The sequence below is a fragment of the Physeter macrocephalus genome, chromosome 18 (genome assembly GCF_002837175.3).
Source record: "Physeter macrocephalus isolate SW-GA chromosome 18, ASM283717v5, whole genome shotgun sequence".
NCBI classification, from domain to species: Eukaryota; Metazoa; Chordata; class Mammalia; order Artiodactyla; family Physeteridae; genus Physeter; species Physeter macrocephalus.
In genome coordinates, this window is record NC_041231.1 from 44,915,456 (window position 1) to 44,931,634 (window position 16,179).

The following is a 16,179-nucleotide window of genomic DNA, read 5'->3' on the forward strand; positions in this document are numbered from 1 at the left end:
TCTGCCTGCCGATGCAGGGGACACAGGTTCGTGCCCCGGTCCGGGAAGATCCCACATGCTGCAGAGCGGCTGGGCCCGTGAGCCATGGCGCGTCTGGAGCCTGTGCTCCGCAATGGGAGAGGCCACAACAGTGAGAGGCCTGTGTACCACCAAAAAAAAAAAAAAAAAAAGAAAACAAATCAGGGTGTTGGAGTATTACGGGATCTATGAGAGACCTGTGAGGGGATTCAGCTCACAGAGTGGTCCTTCCCCCACAGTAGTTGAAGTGGGGGTGGGGAGATAGGAAAAGTGGGAGGGGGAGGAGGGGTGGAGGCACAGATTGTGTTCACCCCCCCACCCCATGCAAGATACTTGTATTATACAGGCACAGCTCTATCTCTGCCAAGGTGGGTGTTACATTTTTTTTTTCTTTTCCATCATGGATTATTATAGGATATTGAATATAGTTCCCTGTGCTATACAGTAGGACCTTGTTGTTTATCCATTCTGTGTATAATAGTTTGCATCTGCTAATCCCAAACTCCCAATACTTCCCTCCCCCACCCTGCCCCTTTGGCAACCACAAGTCTATTCTCTATATCTGTGAGCCGGTTTCTGTTTTGTAGATAAGTTCGTATCATATTTTAAATTCCATATATAAGAGATATCATATGGTTTTTGTCTTTCTCTTTCTGACTTACTTCACTTAATATGATCATCTCTAGGTCCATCCATGTTGCTGCAAATGGCATTGTTCCGTTCTTTTTTATGAGTAGTATTCCGTTGTTTATATGTACCACATCTTCTTTATCCATTCATCTGTCGATGGACATTTAGGTTGTTTCCATGTCTTGGCTATTGTAAATAGTGCTGCTGTGAACATAGAGGTGCGTGTGTATTTTTGAAGTATGGATTACTCAGGATATATGCCCAGGAGTGGGATTGCTGGATCATATGGCAACTCTATTTTTAGTTTTTTGAGGAACCGCCATACTGACTTGTTGACTCAGGAGTCCAAAGGCCCAGCCCCTTGCTTCAACTGGGAATGGCTCTGAAGGGTCAACCAGCCCTGGAGCTCCCATGGCATCAGCCGAGGCCTCCGTTACACGTAGCATCACTCCTGCACTGCAACATCGCAATTAACTTCTCCTTCCCTGAGGCAGCTCCCTTCAAGTGTTACTCCCGGGAGCTCCCCCCAGGAATCCCCTCCTGCACACCAACAGCTCAGCTTCCTGGGAACCTGACCTAAGACTCATCCCAGAGCAACCATTTTCCCCTACACTGTTTCCTTTTATTTATTGACATCATCATAGCATAATTCTGTCATCATTTTCACTGAAAAAGAGACAACTCTTCTCCATCTAGCTGTTCATCTTGAAGTTGATTTTCTTTCCTTGTAATTTCATAGTTGTCCCTGGCTAACTGCCTCACTCTCCCATATGAACACCTCCGTGGACCTCACTAGGATTATTTGTAACCTCACAAATACAAACATCATAAAGAAAGCTTGCCTTTAGTCTTTACAAAACCTTAATTTCCCAGTTATAAAATCAATTATATGCAATTGTAGATAGCTTAGAAAATAGGATAAAAAGTTACTCATAGGGCTTCCCTGGTGGCGCAGTGGTTGCGCGTCCGCCTGCCGATGCAGGGGAACCGGGTTCGCGCCCAGTATGGGAGGATCCCACGTGCCGTGGAGCGGCTGGGCCCGTGAGCCATGGCCGCTGAGCCTGCGCGTCCGGAGCCTGTGCTCCGCAACGGGAGAGGCCACAACAGGGGAAGGCCCGCATACCACAAAAAAAAAAAAAAAAAAAAAGTTACTCATAATCCCCCTACTTGGAAATGACCACTTCAGTATTTCCATGTTTCCGACCTTTTAAGAATTCTGGTTAAGGCCACACTGTGCCCTGCCTTTCTCACCTGACATTGTGTTTTATACATTTCATGTCATTAAAAATTCTTTCTAAAGATGGTATTTTAAAGGTGGTCGTATTCCAAGGTTAAGGTTGAGTCCTTGTGCAATAAACCCTTCTCTGATGTCAGGCCTCTAGGTCAGCAACAGTGATTTGAGTGACCCAGGGCAAGTCCACGCACATGGAGTAACAGGGTCAAAGGCCAAAATGCTTTCCAGTCGGCGTGGACCCAGGTGTGTCTTTATTGGTTCCCATGTGGACACTTTGCTTTGAGAAGTCTGTAAGGCTTTTGAGGGTAGAATCTAGAGTCTTTTGCATCCCCTTGCACACCATTTCCCAAAATGTACCTCTGGTTCATGATTTTAGATGGCATACAGGTGAACGTTATTATTATTCATTATTTTTTTTTAAATTTCAAGACTGGTATAAATTATCCAGGGCTTCACAAATGCTATTGTTTGGGACAAGTAAAAAGCACTTAAGTGGATAGATGTTCAACATCACCAGTCATTAGGGAAATGCACATCAAAACCATGTAAGATACTACTCTACACCCACTATGATAGCTGTTTTGAAAGAATAAAAGCAAAGCCCAGAAAGCAGTGAGTGTTGGTGAGGATGTGTGGGGAAATTGGAACCCTTGGGCACTGCTGGTGGGAATGCAAAATGTTGCAGCTGTTATGAGAAACAGTATGGTGGTTCTTCACAAAATTAGAACATAGAATTACCATTTGATCCAACAATTCCACTTCTGAGTATATAGATCAAAGAACTGAAAGCAATGACTGGAAGAGATATTTATACACCAATGTTCATAGCGCATTATTTACAATAGCCAAAAGGTGGAAACAACCCAAATGCCATTAATGGAGGATAACAAAATGTGGCATATACATACAATGGAATATTATTTAGCCTTTAAAAGGAATGAAGTTCTGACACATGCTACAACATGGATGAATCTGAAGACAGTATGCTAAGTGAAATATACCAGTCGCAAAAGGATATACATGACTCTACTTATGTGAGTGTCTAGAATAAATTCATGGACCCAGAAAGTAGACTAGTGGTTGCCAGGGGTTGTGGGGAGGAGGAATGGGGAGTTAGTGTTTAATAAGTTTCAGTTCGAAAAGATGAAAAAGTTGTGGAAATGGTTGCCCAACAATGTGAATGTACGTAATGCCACTGAACTTTATACTTAAAAATGGTTGAAACGATAAGTTTTATGTTATGTATGTTTTACTGCAATACACAAATGAGTTGATGTAAAGAAAACAATTAAGCACAGGTGATGTGGCCCGTATAAGGTAGAGTGTGAATGCCTAACTTTGGAAAACACGGTCCAGCCTTGCCCACAGTGTGGTTAGGAATTACAGTAGTTGCATACAAACGAGAAGCCTTCTTTCAATACTCTGAAGTTTTTTTTGTTTAAAAAAATTTTTCCATTTCTGGGCTAAAAAATGTTTTACACTACTTTGTGGTAAATAGGAAGGTAGAAAGAGAAGAAATGTGACATTTGTTGAGAAACTTTTTGTGCTAGTGTTTTATTTTGTTCACTTCATTCTAACAACACTGTGGTGTAGGGACTAACCCGGTTCAAACTGGGAAACTGGGCCCCACTGCCAGTAAGTGGACAGAACAGCCCTCCCCACTGGGCGGCCCACCCTCACGCTCTGTATCCCTCACTGCTTCCCTGCCTATCCCGTTTTCACCTTCTGTCATTGGACATTGAAAAAAAAAATTCCACTCGTTTGGAATTTTCCATCTGCAGGGCATTAATTTGGAAAAACACGAATTGTGGATCCAGCAGTACATAAATAATGGAAGCAAATCTTGTCCCTCACAGCAGAACACACACACTAAAGCCAGAAACAAAACTGGGCACCACTCTGAGCTCTTGGCGCTTCCAGTTTCCTCAGTTTTAAGCCTGTTGTAGTCATCTCGTTCCATATGAAAACAAAAATATGCCCTCACCGTGGAAAACAGAGAAGGGCAAAGGAAAAAATCCCACCACCTAGAAATAACCACAGTTCACACATTGGTCAACGTACTTCACACTTTTACTGGGCAGACCAGATACACCAGATACATATTTTCAAAATGGACTTTACAATGTATAGTTTTATCACCTGGCTTACAACTAAATATATTGTGAACATTTTCTCTTTTACCACTGTTAAAATAATTGCTTAGTATGGAGACATCATAATGTATTAAGCACTCTTAATACATTGAGGGAATTTAGATATAATTTTTTTTCAAGGAAACTTTATTCTCTTTCCAAATCCTTGAGAAAACAGGTGTCCTTGTCTTATACAGTTTCCTACTGATGATAGAAACTTGCCCTTCAACTTAGCTTTTTAATCTGCTTCTCTGTACCATCTGATCAATCAAGTAATGCATTTTATGTTCTCAAATCTCTCATTTGCTCCCACTTTTCTACCTAGTCTCCCAGGGATACACACACATTTCCATTACTCCAGCATCCTGTCTCTCTCCTCTGATGTCTGTGCCCTCCCTTCTCCTGTGCTCCCCTTACAAACGTTTCCTTTCATTTACAAGCTACTATCTTTTTAAAATTAATTTATTTTATTTTGTTTATTTTTGGCTGCATTTGGTCTTTGTTGTGGTGCATGGGCCTCTCATTGTGGTGGCTTCTCTTGTTGTGGAGCCCGGGCGCTAGGCGCGTGGGCTTCAGTACTTGTGGCACCTGGGCTCAGTAGTTGTGGTGCACAGGCTTAGTTGCTCTGCGTCACGTGGGATCTTCCAGGACCAGGGCTTGAACCTGTGTTGCCTGCATTGGCAGGCGGATTCTTAACCACTGCGCCACCAGGGAAGCCCTTAAGATACTATCTTAATTGACTCTGATCACAACTCTATTCAATACTTTATGCTCAGTTCCACATTGGGAGTAACCTTTAATAATCTGAAGATAGAATTCAATTGTTTAAAAGAAACTATTAATAAGCCCTTGGTAGAGTTACATGTATCAAGAAACACAGGACTTAGGAACAAGATATGGCATATTTTTTTTTAAAGTAGTTTTTTGGAGAGGGCAGGGAAGAGGAAAGTAGTTGGTACTTTAAGGAAATGTTAGGGACCATAGGGAAATCTATTCACCATTTCAAGGCTACTAACAAATGATCATCTCTCAGTTGGGACATTGGAGAGACAGCCTTTAAAGGTCATGAAACCTGCATGGCAAATGCTGCACACAAATGTGGGTTAATAATAACTTTGTATAGCAAAGCAGATGCCAGGTAGCATAAGAGCACATGCAGACAGTGTTAATTCTGGAGTCCCGGAAGCTGTGCGGTGCTCATCCATCACATGGCCATCTGGAAGGTAGAGACACTTGGTCATTAAAGGAAATCCCTCTGGCACTTTATCCTGTTGCCCGCACACGTGGCACATCTACACGAACCCAAAAGCAGTTAGGGCCCAAGATTTGATGAGTACAATGTGCTTATGGGATCAACAGTACCGATTATGTGCAATTAGACTCCCCTGAGAAAATATTCTGACAAACTGTTAACTTGATCTTCCCTGGATACATGCTCTCACACCTGGTAACCTACCCCAGCCGGTGACGCCTATAATTGCTGGCGTGTGGCAGAACTTGGTTAGGCTCTGATGCTAAGGAGACAGCACATTTTGCGTCCCGAGTTCCAGGGAGAAAATATGATCCCCACCTATCCAGCCATTCCACCCCCACCTTCCAGTCACCTATCCTGGGCCTGATACCCAATGCAAAAGGAAAAGACAATCCCTGCCTGGATTGGGGTCCCATCTTGTACTCAAGGAAGCATTTGTTTTCATTTTCAATTGGTTGAACATTTTCAATTTCTGAAACCTGCAGGGTCAGAAGTAGGAGAGGCCTCTGAACTAAGGTGGCCCTAGAAATCTGGCTCAGGTTGGGGTAGGGAGCAAACCCTCTTCTCTTGTTCTCTTCTAGGTCCCTGCCCTTGCCATTGTTTTCCTCAAATCAGTAAAAATCAATGAGGTGAAAGGGTTATGAGACCAATCACCAGGGGGCACCCTAGAGGGGCCTTTTAGGATCCCTGAGGAAGTTCCTAAGAAAGGAGAGTGGGGTCAGTTCCTCTGGTGGAATTTAAGGGCAATAATTGGAGTTGGGTTCCCCCAACCCTGCTGTGGGGTGGGCACTAACTGAGCTGCCCCCCTGGAGCCTGTCTGGGTCTCCCTGCCCAAAGAAAGGAACGCCAGAGAGTGTCTCTTCGTGTTTAAGAGGCCAAGTCTTTTCTTGTTTATTTGCCTCTACAGAATTTCACATACTGTAGAACGTCGAATAGACTTGAAACAACTCTCCACCTGAAAGGCAGCACGACTGGCCACATATTGAGGAAGTAAATATCAAGGACACCAGGGTGACCATCCCATCTGGAGTCCTCGATGCTTTTACAAGCAGAGCTTTGGCTGCCAGTCTTCAGCAAGCCATGAGGTAAGAGGAGAGACCCTGTTAATTAAGTGTCCACAGGCAACTAACTAACCTGAGAGGGCAAAAGAGGCAACCCTTTGCTTACCACAACCAGGTAGGAACGGCTGAGGAAAGCAGCGGAGCTGGCCGTGCCAGCATTTACACATGGAACACTTTCTGGGCAGCCAGGTGTCATGGGGCACAGACCCACAGTTCCTGAGGGTGAACGGACATGCGGAGTTTAAATCCCCACCTCTCCTTCCCTCTCCTCTCCACCCCCAGCCTCTTTCAGTGGCTTACTGTTTGCGCATGTCATGCTCACAGTTCCGTCCATAGAAAGAGGGGGGGCAGGCACAAAAGGACCCCAGCATGCAGGTTCCCCCATTCAGACAGCAGGTTCTGTTTAGCTCCTTACCTGAAATGTAAGAAAAGGTGGCTGAGAGGGTGGAAGGATTGAAAAGCTGAGTTCCCGTATGGCGGTAAGGACTTAATCTCCCCAAGTGTTGACAGATGTCTATAAACCTCACAGAATAAGACTGTCCTTTTTAGTGTTCCTTTGGCTACCTGTGCTTGTGATCAGAGAAATCTTTTTCCATGCATAAGCCAGTGGTGGTACCTGGAGTCCCCAGCATGAAGTGGGATCAGGTGAGGGAAACTGCATTCTGTGGAGGTGAAGTACACAATGCCTGTCTGGCCCCCAGAATCAAAACCAGTCCAACTATTCATCTGCCCAGCTCCAGTATCAGGTGCCCACTCTCTTAGGTGAAAGAGGGTCTAAAAGATACTCAGGAAACATGTGAAGGACCAGGATGGCAATACCGCACTGTAGATCTAAGGCAGATACGTCTTACTGTTCTGGATTCCCGTAGATGGTACAAACTGGGAAGGCCGATGACGAATTGCAGGCTCCTCCCGGGACTGAAAGCCGTCGTCTCTGAAGGCCAGGTCTCCCTGTGACGGACGGGCAAGTTCACAGTGGCCCAATCCTGAATGACAAAATTAACTCCTTACATCTGTATTTCAGGCCACGTGAAAATTGCTAGTGATCAAAAAAGCAAAATCTCTTACCAGTGACTAATCCCAGTTCAAATGCTCTGGAAAAGGCCAGGATCAAAATCATACTAGGAAGAGGAAATCAGACCTCCATTAGCAAAACAAAGCAAATAAAATCCCTTTGAATTAACACCTGGGTCTTCTCATCACAGGACCACAGACCACTAGGGAGAAATTGTAGAGCACCACTTTCCTTTTTTTCTTTTTCCTTTCTTTTAAAATGGCTGACTAATTCATGTAACAACACAAAGAAAGATGATGAGAATAAAGTCCACCTAATCTCCAACTCTTTCCAATATGTATTATTACTTCTTAGGCTCTGTCCTCATATGCACATAATTTTAAGTAGGTATAAATCTTTTATCTTCTATTTCACATATGTTTTTTCTCCTGCATATGGTTTTCGCATAGGAATTTTAAATGCCTGGATGACATTCTGTGTAATTTATGAATCACATTTTACAAACTATTTTATTTAAACTAGTCATTTAAAAGATGTTCAAGGTTTAAAAAAAAAAAAGATGTTCAAGGTTTAAAAAAATTTCCCATTATTCTTAACTGTTCCCAAATATTGAAAACCTGCCTATACCTTTAACCTTCTCAGAAGCAGATTCTTAATTTCGTTGTAATATTTACCTTTTCTAACAAAAGAGTAGGAAAACACTAGTCATTTCAGAGGCAGAGCCAGTAACCTGTTTGAAGATGTTAAAAGCCAATAGCAAAGGTGGATGCAACTTTAAGTTCCAGGTCTTTCGGAAAAACAGCAGCACTGTTGGCAGCTCTTTAAGTTTTTAACGAGATGAAATCAAACAACAGAGAGGTGTAGGACATGTTTCCTAAGCTGGGAAACTAGTAGTCAAAAGCTCACACTCAAGATTGGTTCATACCTGGAAGAAAAGCGCTCCATCTTTCTTTGGTCCATGGCTCCTAACAATTTAGAAAGAAAAAGATATTAGGCTGGCTTTAATTCGCAGTCATTGCCAAAACACCCAAAGGAAAACGTTGATTTCTTGAAGTGAAAATGGGCATTTAAAGAGAAAAATATCCCAGATGAGAAATATGGTCTCCCCAGAAGGTCTCAGAAGCAGGAGCCAGGATGTCGGAAGAAACTGGGGGGTTCCTCAGGTCGGTCCTAATAAACGCTTTGAATAAAACCTTCAGGGAGATTCTCCTTCCTCAGCCACAAGCCCCTGGGTGGCGGGGACAGCCCTCTGGTGGGCGGGGAGGCGGAGGCCCGTGCGCATTACAATGCTTAAACACTCGGGGGTGGAGGTGAGAGGCGGTGAAGCGGCCAAACAAAGAGAGAATGGAAAAGGCCATTCTTGTAAAACTGTTGTTAATTAGCCCTAATGTCTCTATCATTAGTTTCGAGTTAAAAAGATCAGATTTACTCTTTGAAAGAAAGAAAGAAGAAAAAAAAAGAGCAAACCAATTACTCTTAACTGGGTGGTGATTCCAAGTTGGAGGAGTGGTGGAAAGTATTGCTGTAATCGGGAAAACCTGAACACCATGTGTGGGTCTCCCAAGGCGTTTGATATATTATTGAAAAGTTTTATTTCCCGAAATTTGCTTTCATCTTTGGTTTTCCAAGAAAGGTGTGTTGAGCCCGTGCTCCGCTCCAGGCGGACTCAGGTGGTCGAGAAGGGTGTGTCTCAGCGGGCGGGAGGGAAAGGCAAGGAAGCAGGTAGTCCAAACAGAAGTTCAGGGTCAGGAGGGGGTTCCTGCCCTCGCAGGAGTGAGTGGGTGTAAATTCCAGGCGCACCTGAATTTGCAAGAGAGACTGGAAGGAAGCGGAGCCGGCGCCAGGGGTGGGGTGTGGGGTGAGGGGAGGCGGGCAGGGAGGTGCGAGTGTGCGTCCAGGGCCTGCGCCTTCTTGGTGGCCTGCGCATCGGGGTGCCAGGCCTGCTCTAGGAAAAAGTTCTGGAAACATGGCAGTCCGGCCTGGGAGGCCATTTCAGCCTTGCCACTGGGTTTCACTGCATTTTAACAGTCTCCCAGCGCCCACAGTATGGCCTCTTCCATCCCTCCTCCGTCCCGCCCCCAACAACACGGGAATTAACCCCAGATTCAGCTGTGTCCCCTGTTACCCTGTAAGCATTTATTTGGTGGTTCCCTGAAGCCCCAGACGCTGCTGCTGGAGAGGCATGTCACTTAGCCCATGGCTTCTTGAAACCAAGCAGGACCCTGAGGGGCCCTCCCAGGTACAAAAAGCCCCTCCATGTCCCTTGTCTCCTGTTGAATCACAAAGGAGCAGGTTCAAGCAGTTAATGATTAGGACAATAGAGTCACAGAATCTTCAGTTCCTCCCTGAAGGACACAGTGTCTGATGCACATTCCTGAGCTGTGTTGCAGATACTATAACTGCCACCAGAGGGAAAAAGCTAACTGCATGATGACCAGACTGTAGCCATGACATAAGCTGCTCTGTCTTGAGCAGTACTGAATCTATGGCTAGCACAATTCCAAGAAGTGGCCTCAAGAGAATGGGAAAAAACTGACCCTGGAGTTGAAGATTAACTGTGCTTAAAACAATCAAGATGACGCTGACACAACAGGCCACCTGGCTCCAACAGATCTTAGCCCACCATACTCCCCTATTTCAAGGTGGATGGGATTGGTTTATGAACCTATTTTCTTGGATTCCCTCTGGGATTAGGTCAATGCTTGAAGGAATCCTTAAGTTGGGATTTTATCTTCTAGTCAAGGGATCATAATTGGGACGCCAACTCTTTGCAAAACAGTTACTTAAAACGTTAGTAATGAGATGCCTCTTTTGGAATCTCAACAGGCACGTAAGGGAGCCAAAGAATATTTCTTACACCATGTCAGATCCTTCCACTCTAAGAATCCTTCGTCGCCCATGCTCAGCTTGAAGTTACAGAAGATGTCTTCACCCCTTTTCCCTAGACATGGAAGGAAAATCTGGCAGTGGGGACTGTAACTGAGGAAATGAGATTGTAACTAGGGACTGTCAGCAACTCAGCATTGTTCCAAATCTATTTCTTTCTCTTTTTTTTGCCACACCACAAGGCTGGTGGGATCTTAGTTCCCCGATCAGGGATCAAACCTATGACTCTGACAGTGGAAGCATGTAGTCCTAACCACCGGACTGCCAGGGAATTCCCCCCAATATATTTCTTAATTATTACTATGCCTGAGTTCTACCATTAGCTTCGCTTAGCTTGCTGCTGATGGAGAAAGCTGTTGATGTGTATCGAGATTGAGGATTAGTTTTTCTATAGGCTTCACCCTTGTTCCTTATTCTCCAGGACTAAGTGACCAAAGATTTATGGGTCAGATAATGTTCCAACCACAAGCGAGACCTGACGGCTACTTGGAACCACGTGATGGAGACAATCATCTCTGAAAATAGAAGACTGACCCCTCCCCTGCACGTAACCCCTTTCCCTCTTTTCCCAAGCAAAACCTGGGGGTTTGGGTCTTTGTGACATGACTCTACCATCTCCCCAGGGTTGCTAGCTTCCTCAATAAGGCTATCTTTCCTTTTACCCAACACTTGTCTTTCAGTACTGGACTCTTGAGCAACGAGCCACAGAGCCTGGGTTTGGTAACACTCTCAACTAACATCTGAGTGCTCCAGATCATTTAGTTCGTTATTAAATATGTCCAAAGTCATAAGTAGTTTCTCAATATCATTCACTCCTAATTTCTAAAGTAAAAGCCTGGTGTTTACCTAATATTGCCAGGCACACAAGTGTGAAACTTTTATCTGGTGCTGAAATGGCACAACTTGTCTCAGGACTTAATGAAGCTCAGGTTCTTTATGTCTTAGCGCAGAAGGAATTCAGCGAGAGGCAAAGTGATAGGTAAGAAGTAGACTTATTAATGTAAAGAGGTTGCAGGAAAACGGGGCTAGAAAGGATGGTCATGTCCCAGGTCTTGGGAGAGTTCCTGGGACGGGCCACCAAGTGAGGGTGCTTGGCTTTGAGCAGGAAGGAATTCAAGAGCGAGCCATAGTAAAGTGAAAGCAGAGATACACATTCCATAGGCAGAATGCAGTCCATTTCAAAAGGCGAGAGGGCCCCGAAATATGGGTTGGTTAGTTTTTATGGGCTGGGTAATTTCATAGGCTAACGAGTGGGGAAGAGGCAGGGATTTCCAGGAGTTGGGCCATCGCCCACATTTTGGCCTTTTATGATCAGCCTTGGAACTGTCATGGCGCCTGTGGGTGTGTCATTTAGCATATGCTAATGTATTACAATGAGTGCATAATGAGCTCAAGGTCTACGCGGAGTCAAATCTTCCACCATCTTGGGCCTGGTCGGCTCTAACCAGTTTTTTTTTTTTTTTTTTAAACATCTTTATTGGAGTATAATTGCTTTACGATGTTGTGTTAGTTTCTGCTGTATAACAAAATGAATCAGCTATATGCATACATATATCCCCATATCCCCTCCCTCTTGCATCTCCCTCCCACCCTCCCTATCCCACCCCTCTAGGTGGTCACGAAGCACCGAGCTGATCTCCCTGTGCTCTGCAGCTGCTTCCCACTAGCTATCTATTTTACATTTGGTAGTGTATATAGAGAGAGTCGATGCTACTCTCTCACTTCGTCCCAGCTTACCCTTCCCCCACTCCCCGTGACCTCAAGTCCATTCTCTACATCTGCGTCGTTATCTAACCAGTTTTTGTCGTCTCCAGTTTTTCTCAACCACTGTGTTATTCTTGAAGGGTTGTGTCCTGCCCCCTTCCCTCCTGTTTCAGTTCTCTTGTCACCCGTCTCTGTCCATTGGATTTACACCGTGACAAAACGAATTGGCAGCAGCATCTGAAGCCATTTCAGGATCAGTGTTTACCTCTGTGAAGGCAACAGGTCCACAGGTGCTAAAGAAGAGCCGTTATTTGCTTCTACACCTGCATCTTGGGAGAATTAAACTTTAAATTATTTTTAGTGGGAGGTAGGTCCCCATCAAAGCAACGATGGGATGCGATGCAGCCCATTTACTTATAGCTGGTAGCATTTTTACTCCACAGCAGCTCACTAATTCCTGCTGTGCTTCAACTCCCTGTGTGGCCTTTCAACTTGTTAAAAAGCTTCAAGTGTCACGCTGAGATTCAGAGAGAATGGGGAACTTGGCCTGAAACTCTAGTAGTTGGATATGGGGAAGGCCAGTGCAGAGGAGAAAGCTAATCACCCAACCCCAGGAGTTGCACGAGGCTTTAAGAAAGTACAGTACATTCTTAGTACACTTTGTACTTCACAGTCCTCAGCAATCCGGTGTGCTAAGTAGACAACAGCATTGGCAATATTAGTCTCATTTTATGGATGAAACAAAGAATCCCATCTGTAGACTTAAATGTCTTTTTCCACAGAGGCTGGGCAGGTCTGTGGCAGAACTGGCAGCAGGACACCACCCCTGCATTGACACTTCCTTATTTAAAGGGGCTCTTGTGGAACTTTTAAGACTTGAATTAGGATCCCTGGAAATCACCTCCCCACTTTCAGGAGGGAACCAAGGTCCTGAGTCTGCATGGCTGGTGTGTTCAGCCTGCAGCCCACACAGAATCTCTGTGTACCCAAAGACTGGAACTCACTGAAAAGATCTGCATTCCCCACGGGTACAGAGGGCAAAGAAAGTCAAGTGTATGCACTAGACAGAATCTGGGCAAAGTTTTGAGTTAGGAAGAAGATGAGGGGGAGGGGAGGGCAGAGGTGCCTGAGTGGCCAGACATTTGCTATCGGGCTGGCAGCCTGCAGACTGTTCATTCAACAAGTATTTAATGAGTCTACTATGTTACCGGTCAAGGGCTGGGCTCTGGGGACACACTGGTGAGAGGTGACCCCACCGCGTAATGGGGGGATAAAGGATGATAATCAGTGATTGTAGTTGTGCGGCTGTGTCTGGGTGGGGAGTTGATTGGTGACTCTAGGACGGCCACTGGACACCTCTGCTCGGTCATTGCTGACTGACAGATGCCACCCAGCATCTGGCCAGTGAGTACTGTGTTAGAGACCCACAGAGGGCCTGGGGATGGCAGACCCTGGAATGGGGGTTCTCCAGTCACCAGCAGCCCACCTCCTCCCTTATGGAGGGCACTGACAAACAAATGGTCTTGGTCTCAGGACGGTTCAGTATCGCCCTCTTGTTGTCAAACCCAAGTTTGTGTGCCAACGCACAAAGGGGCAAAACAGACCGAAACATGCATTGGGCACACGAACTTGGCTTCCACAACTCTGAGCTGTCCTGTGTTAAACACTGGGGCAAGAGAGACAGAGTTGTGTGTGTTTAAAATATACAAGTAAGAATTTGCCTTAAAACCATCCAACCAACCAAGAATAGTCGAAACAAAAAAACATCGTAATCAAAAGAGAAACTTCCATGGGCTTCCCTGGTGGCGCAGTGGTTGCGCGTCCGCCTGCCGATGCAGGGGAACCGGGTTCGCGCCCCGGTTTGGGAGGATCCCACATGCCGCGGAGCGGCTGGGCCCGTGAGCCATGGCCGCTGGGACTGCGCGTCCGCAGCCGGTGCTCCGCAACGGGAGAGGCCGCAACAGAGGGAGGCCCGCATACCACAAAAAAAAAAAAAAAAAAAAAAAATGGCCGCTGAGCCTGCGCGTCCGGAGCCTGTCCTCCGCAACAGGAGAGGCCACAACAGTGTGAGGCCCGCGTACCACAAAAAAAAAAAAAAAAAAGAGAAACTTCCAGTGTCTGTCTCAAATTCAAGGAAGAAAACACATTTGGAGGTAGGATAGTTTTAAAAAGCCAATTCGAACATTTCAGTGGTCGACACCATTTAGAATTAAACCCCAACTGAATAGTTAATAAACAGAGCAGCCATTTCTGCAGCACAATGAGGACGTTTTAAGGTCAAAGCCTACTTTTATCATAGGATTCCTAGGGACACGTGTCTTACTTCTGTCATTGTCCCCTCAGGCCAGAAAATGGGGGAGAACGGCAAGCCAGGCCGGGGAATTTCTCCAGCTGAGGAACGCGAGGCCTCTTATCCCACCAAGCTCAGCGACCAACAGCTTCTGATAAAACTCAAGTAACACTGTCAGAAGTGGAGCCCTCGCCCGTTCATCAGGTAAATGGCTTTCTGTTTTCACCAGTTAACAAACAGCCGCTGGAAACCTATTCTCTATTTGCTACAGACCTCTGTGTGGGGTTTAGAAGAATAGATTCTTGCTCTCAAAAATCTTCAATCTCAGTAGGGAAGACTGCTGAAACGAGCCATTTTAGAGCTATACTGTTACAGTAATTGGGTAAGAGGGACAGAGAAGGGCTTAAGAGGGGACTCCATCTGTGTATGTGTGTACAGGGGGTGGGGACTATATCATATGAATTTCTATGTAGACGTATCATAAACTATCTTATCAGGAATCACTTGGTGTGTTTCTGTGTTCTGCAGTGAACTCCCTTATATGTATATCCTGGTGATTGCTTGGGAATATATCTAGCCTATAAACTTCTGGCACTGGAATTGCTTGGTTAAAGGGTGAACATTTCCAAATTATTTTCCAAGAAGGCAGCACCGGTCTCCTGTCCCTCCCTTCTCCTCCCTTCCCCACAGATCCTCCAGGTCCTTACCAGCTGGCTGCAGCAAGCATCTTAATTTTTGCCAATTCTATATGTGAAGATAGTATCCTGTTGTTTAGATTTGCACTGTTATGTTTATTGGATGCTTGTATTTCTTTTTCTAGGGACTGGCAGGTGGTTCTTAGAGGGAACTTGAACTGGAGTTTCCCTCATTTTGTCAACACTGTTGTAAATTGCTGGTTTTCTTGTCTTTCACCAGCCCCTACCCTATGCCTTAGCCCTCAGACTAGGAGATCCAGAAACCTGGTCTTCTGGAAATCTCGCTTCCCCAGCCTCTAGTGCAGTGTCTGCCTGTGCTGGTTTCCTTTTGGCTAAATCTTATTCCATCTGCCACATTTGTGGCTGACGCAACGTTACATTTCAGCCTTACTTTCTAAAAGGGAAGGTGGGGCGGGCGTGGACTAGGTCTTTGAGAAGCTCCAAAGGAAAACAAATTGGGCCTCCTAGCCTGAGCCAGGAAATACAACAAAGAATACTCCCGCCCCGCAACAGTGAAGGGAAAAAAAAGGCAATCCTAAGTACTCCAAGCAGTGCCAAATTCTGGGCAACTTATTCAAGAGAGTTCACCATATACAAGATGAGGTAGTCCTGATGTATTTACTGGAAACCATGTTAAGGTAGGGGATTCTGATTTAGACTTTTAGACATGACTATAGTTTAGAAATCTCACCAAAATTTTTTTCCTTCCCATCTAATTCAACAAATATTTACTGACCAGCTATATGTGCTGAGCGTATTGGGGGAGACAGCGATCTCCAAGATTGGGCTCCTGCTCCCTTTCCTCTTCCCCCTAGATAAGATGAGCCCAGTAATCTATGCCAAGTGCCATTTTAGTGTTATCAAAAAACTGTTGATGGGGAAGGAGCAGTCACTTCCTGATGGCTGCTGACCAGGTCAAGGTCAGTGGCCCCTGACAGACAAATGGATGGGCAGACAGACTTCTTGGAGTGAGACTAGGGAAGGCAAGCTGGGGTCCCACTTGGTTTCACAAGACCTGGAGGATCTCATTTTAAAGTGCTTCTTAAGTGGATTTTGTATCTGATTGCATTCAGGCATTCTTCACAGCTCTTAATGGTTTTGAAATGGATGAAATGCAAGTGGAGGGAGGAAGGAGACCAAAGTGTAAAACCCAAGCTGTGTCAGAGATGGGTTAAGGTGCTCCAGGGAGAAGATTTCCTTTATGCAAATGACCCTGGGCCCTTTGAAGTGCACCCCGCTCTGGAAACTCTGGAAACCTATGG

General features: G+C 45.3%; 1 protein-coding gene and 1 long non-coding RNA gene across 7 annotated transcripts in view; one reads left to right on the forward strand and one right to left on the reverse strand.

The window, feature by feature from the left end:
• The window catches only part of LOC114484183 (uncharacterized), a 21,418-nt gene extending 5,245 nt beyond the window's left edge, over positions 1 to 16,173 (forward strand). For 2 of the 3 annotated variants that reach the window (XR_003676778.2, XR_008615650.1), the window contains 2 exons: positions 6,174 to 6,351; positions 14,276 to 16,173. This is a non-coding gene — a long non-coding RNA (uncharacterized lncRNA). The remainder of the gene's footprint in view (positions 1 to 6,173; positions 6,352 to 14,275) is intronic. The other variant, XR_008615651.1, reaches the window with a different exon arrangement.
• Positions 208 to 12,236, reverse strand: CRIPTO (cripto, EGF-CFC family member). Of its 4 annotated transcripts, XM_028478717.2 has the most exons (7): positions 12,198 to 12,236; positions 8,268 to 8,307; positions 7,396 to 7,448; positions 7,179 to 7,313; positions 6,628 to 6,742; positions 6,434 to 6,543; positions 208 to 5,230 (listed from the first exon to the last, which is right to left on the reverse strand). In XM_028478717.2, the coding sequence occupies exons 2-7, from the start codon at positions 8,300 to 8,302 to the stop codon at positions 5,118 to 5,120; spliced, it is 561 nt and encodes a 186-aa protein (XP_028334518.1). In that variant the 5' UTR covers positions 8,303 to 8,307; positions 12,198 to 12,236; the 3' UTR covers positions 208 to 5,117. The 4 variants fall into 4 exon arrangements, 2 of the variants coding, with proteins under 2 accessions (XP_028334518.1, XP_007126152.1); XM_007126090.3 differs by lacking the exon at positions 12,198 to 12,236 and having other exon boundaries at positions 8,268 to 9,120; XR_003676777.1 differs by lacking the exons at positions 6,434 to 6,543; positions 6,628 to 6,742; positions 8,268 to 8,307; positions 12,198 to 12,236 and having other exon boundaries at positions 5,153 to 5,230; positions 6,743 to 7,799.
• Positions 16,174 to 16,179: the final 6 nt, after the last annotated feature.

What these genes read in the sequence shown, in the direction of transcription:
- CRIPTO (XM_028478717.2), bottom strand. Translation starts at nt 8,302, where the DNA reads ATGGACCAAAGAAAGATGGAGCGCTTTTCTTCCAG. An exon ending in ATGGAGCGCTTTTCTTCCAG is followed by an intron (nt 7,449 to 8,267) that starts GTATGAACCAAT and finishes TCCTCTTCCTAG; the next exon opens with TATGATTTTGATCCTGGCCT. An exon ending in TGAACTGGGATTAGTCACTG is followed by an intron (nt 7,314 to 7,395) that starts GTAAGAGATTTT and finishes TTTGTCATTCAG; the next exon opens with GATTGGGCCACTGTGAACTT.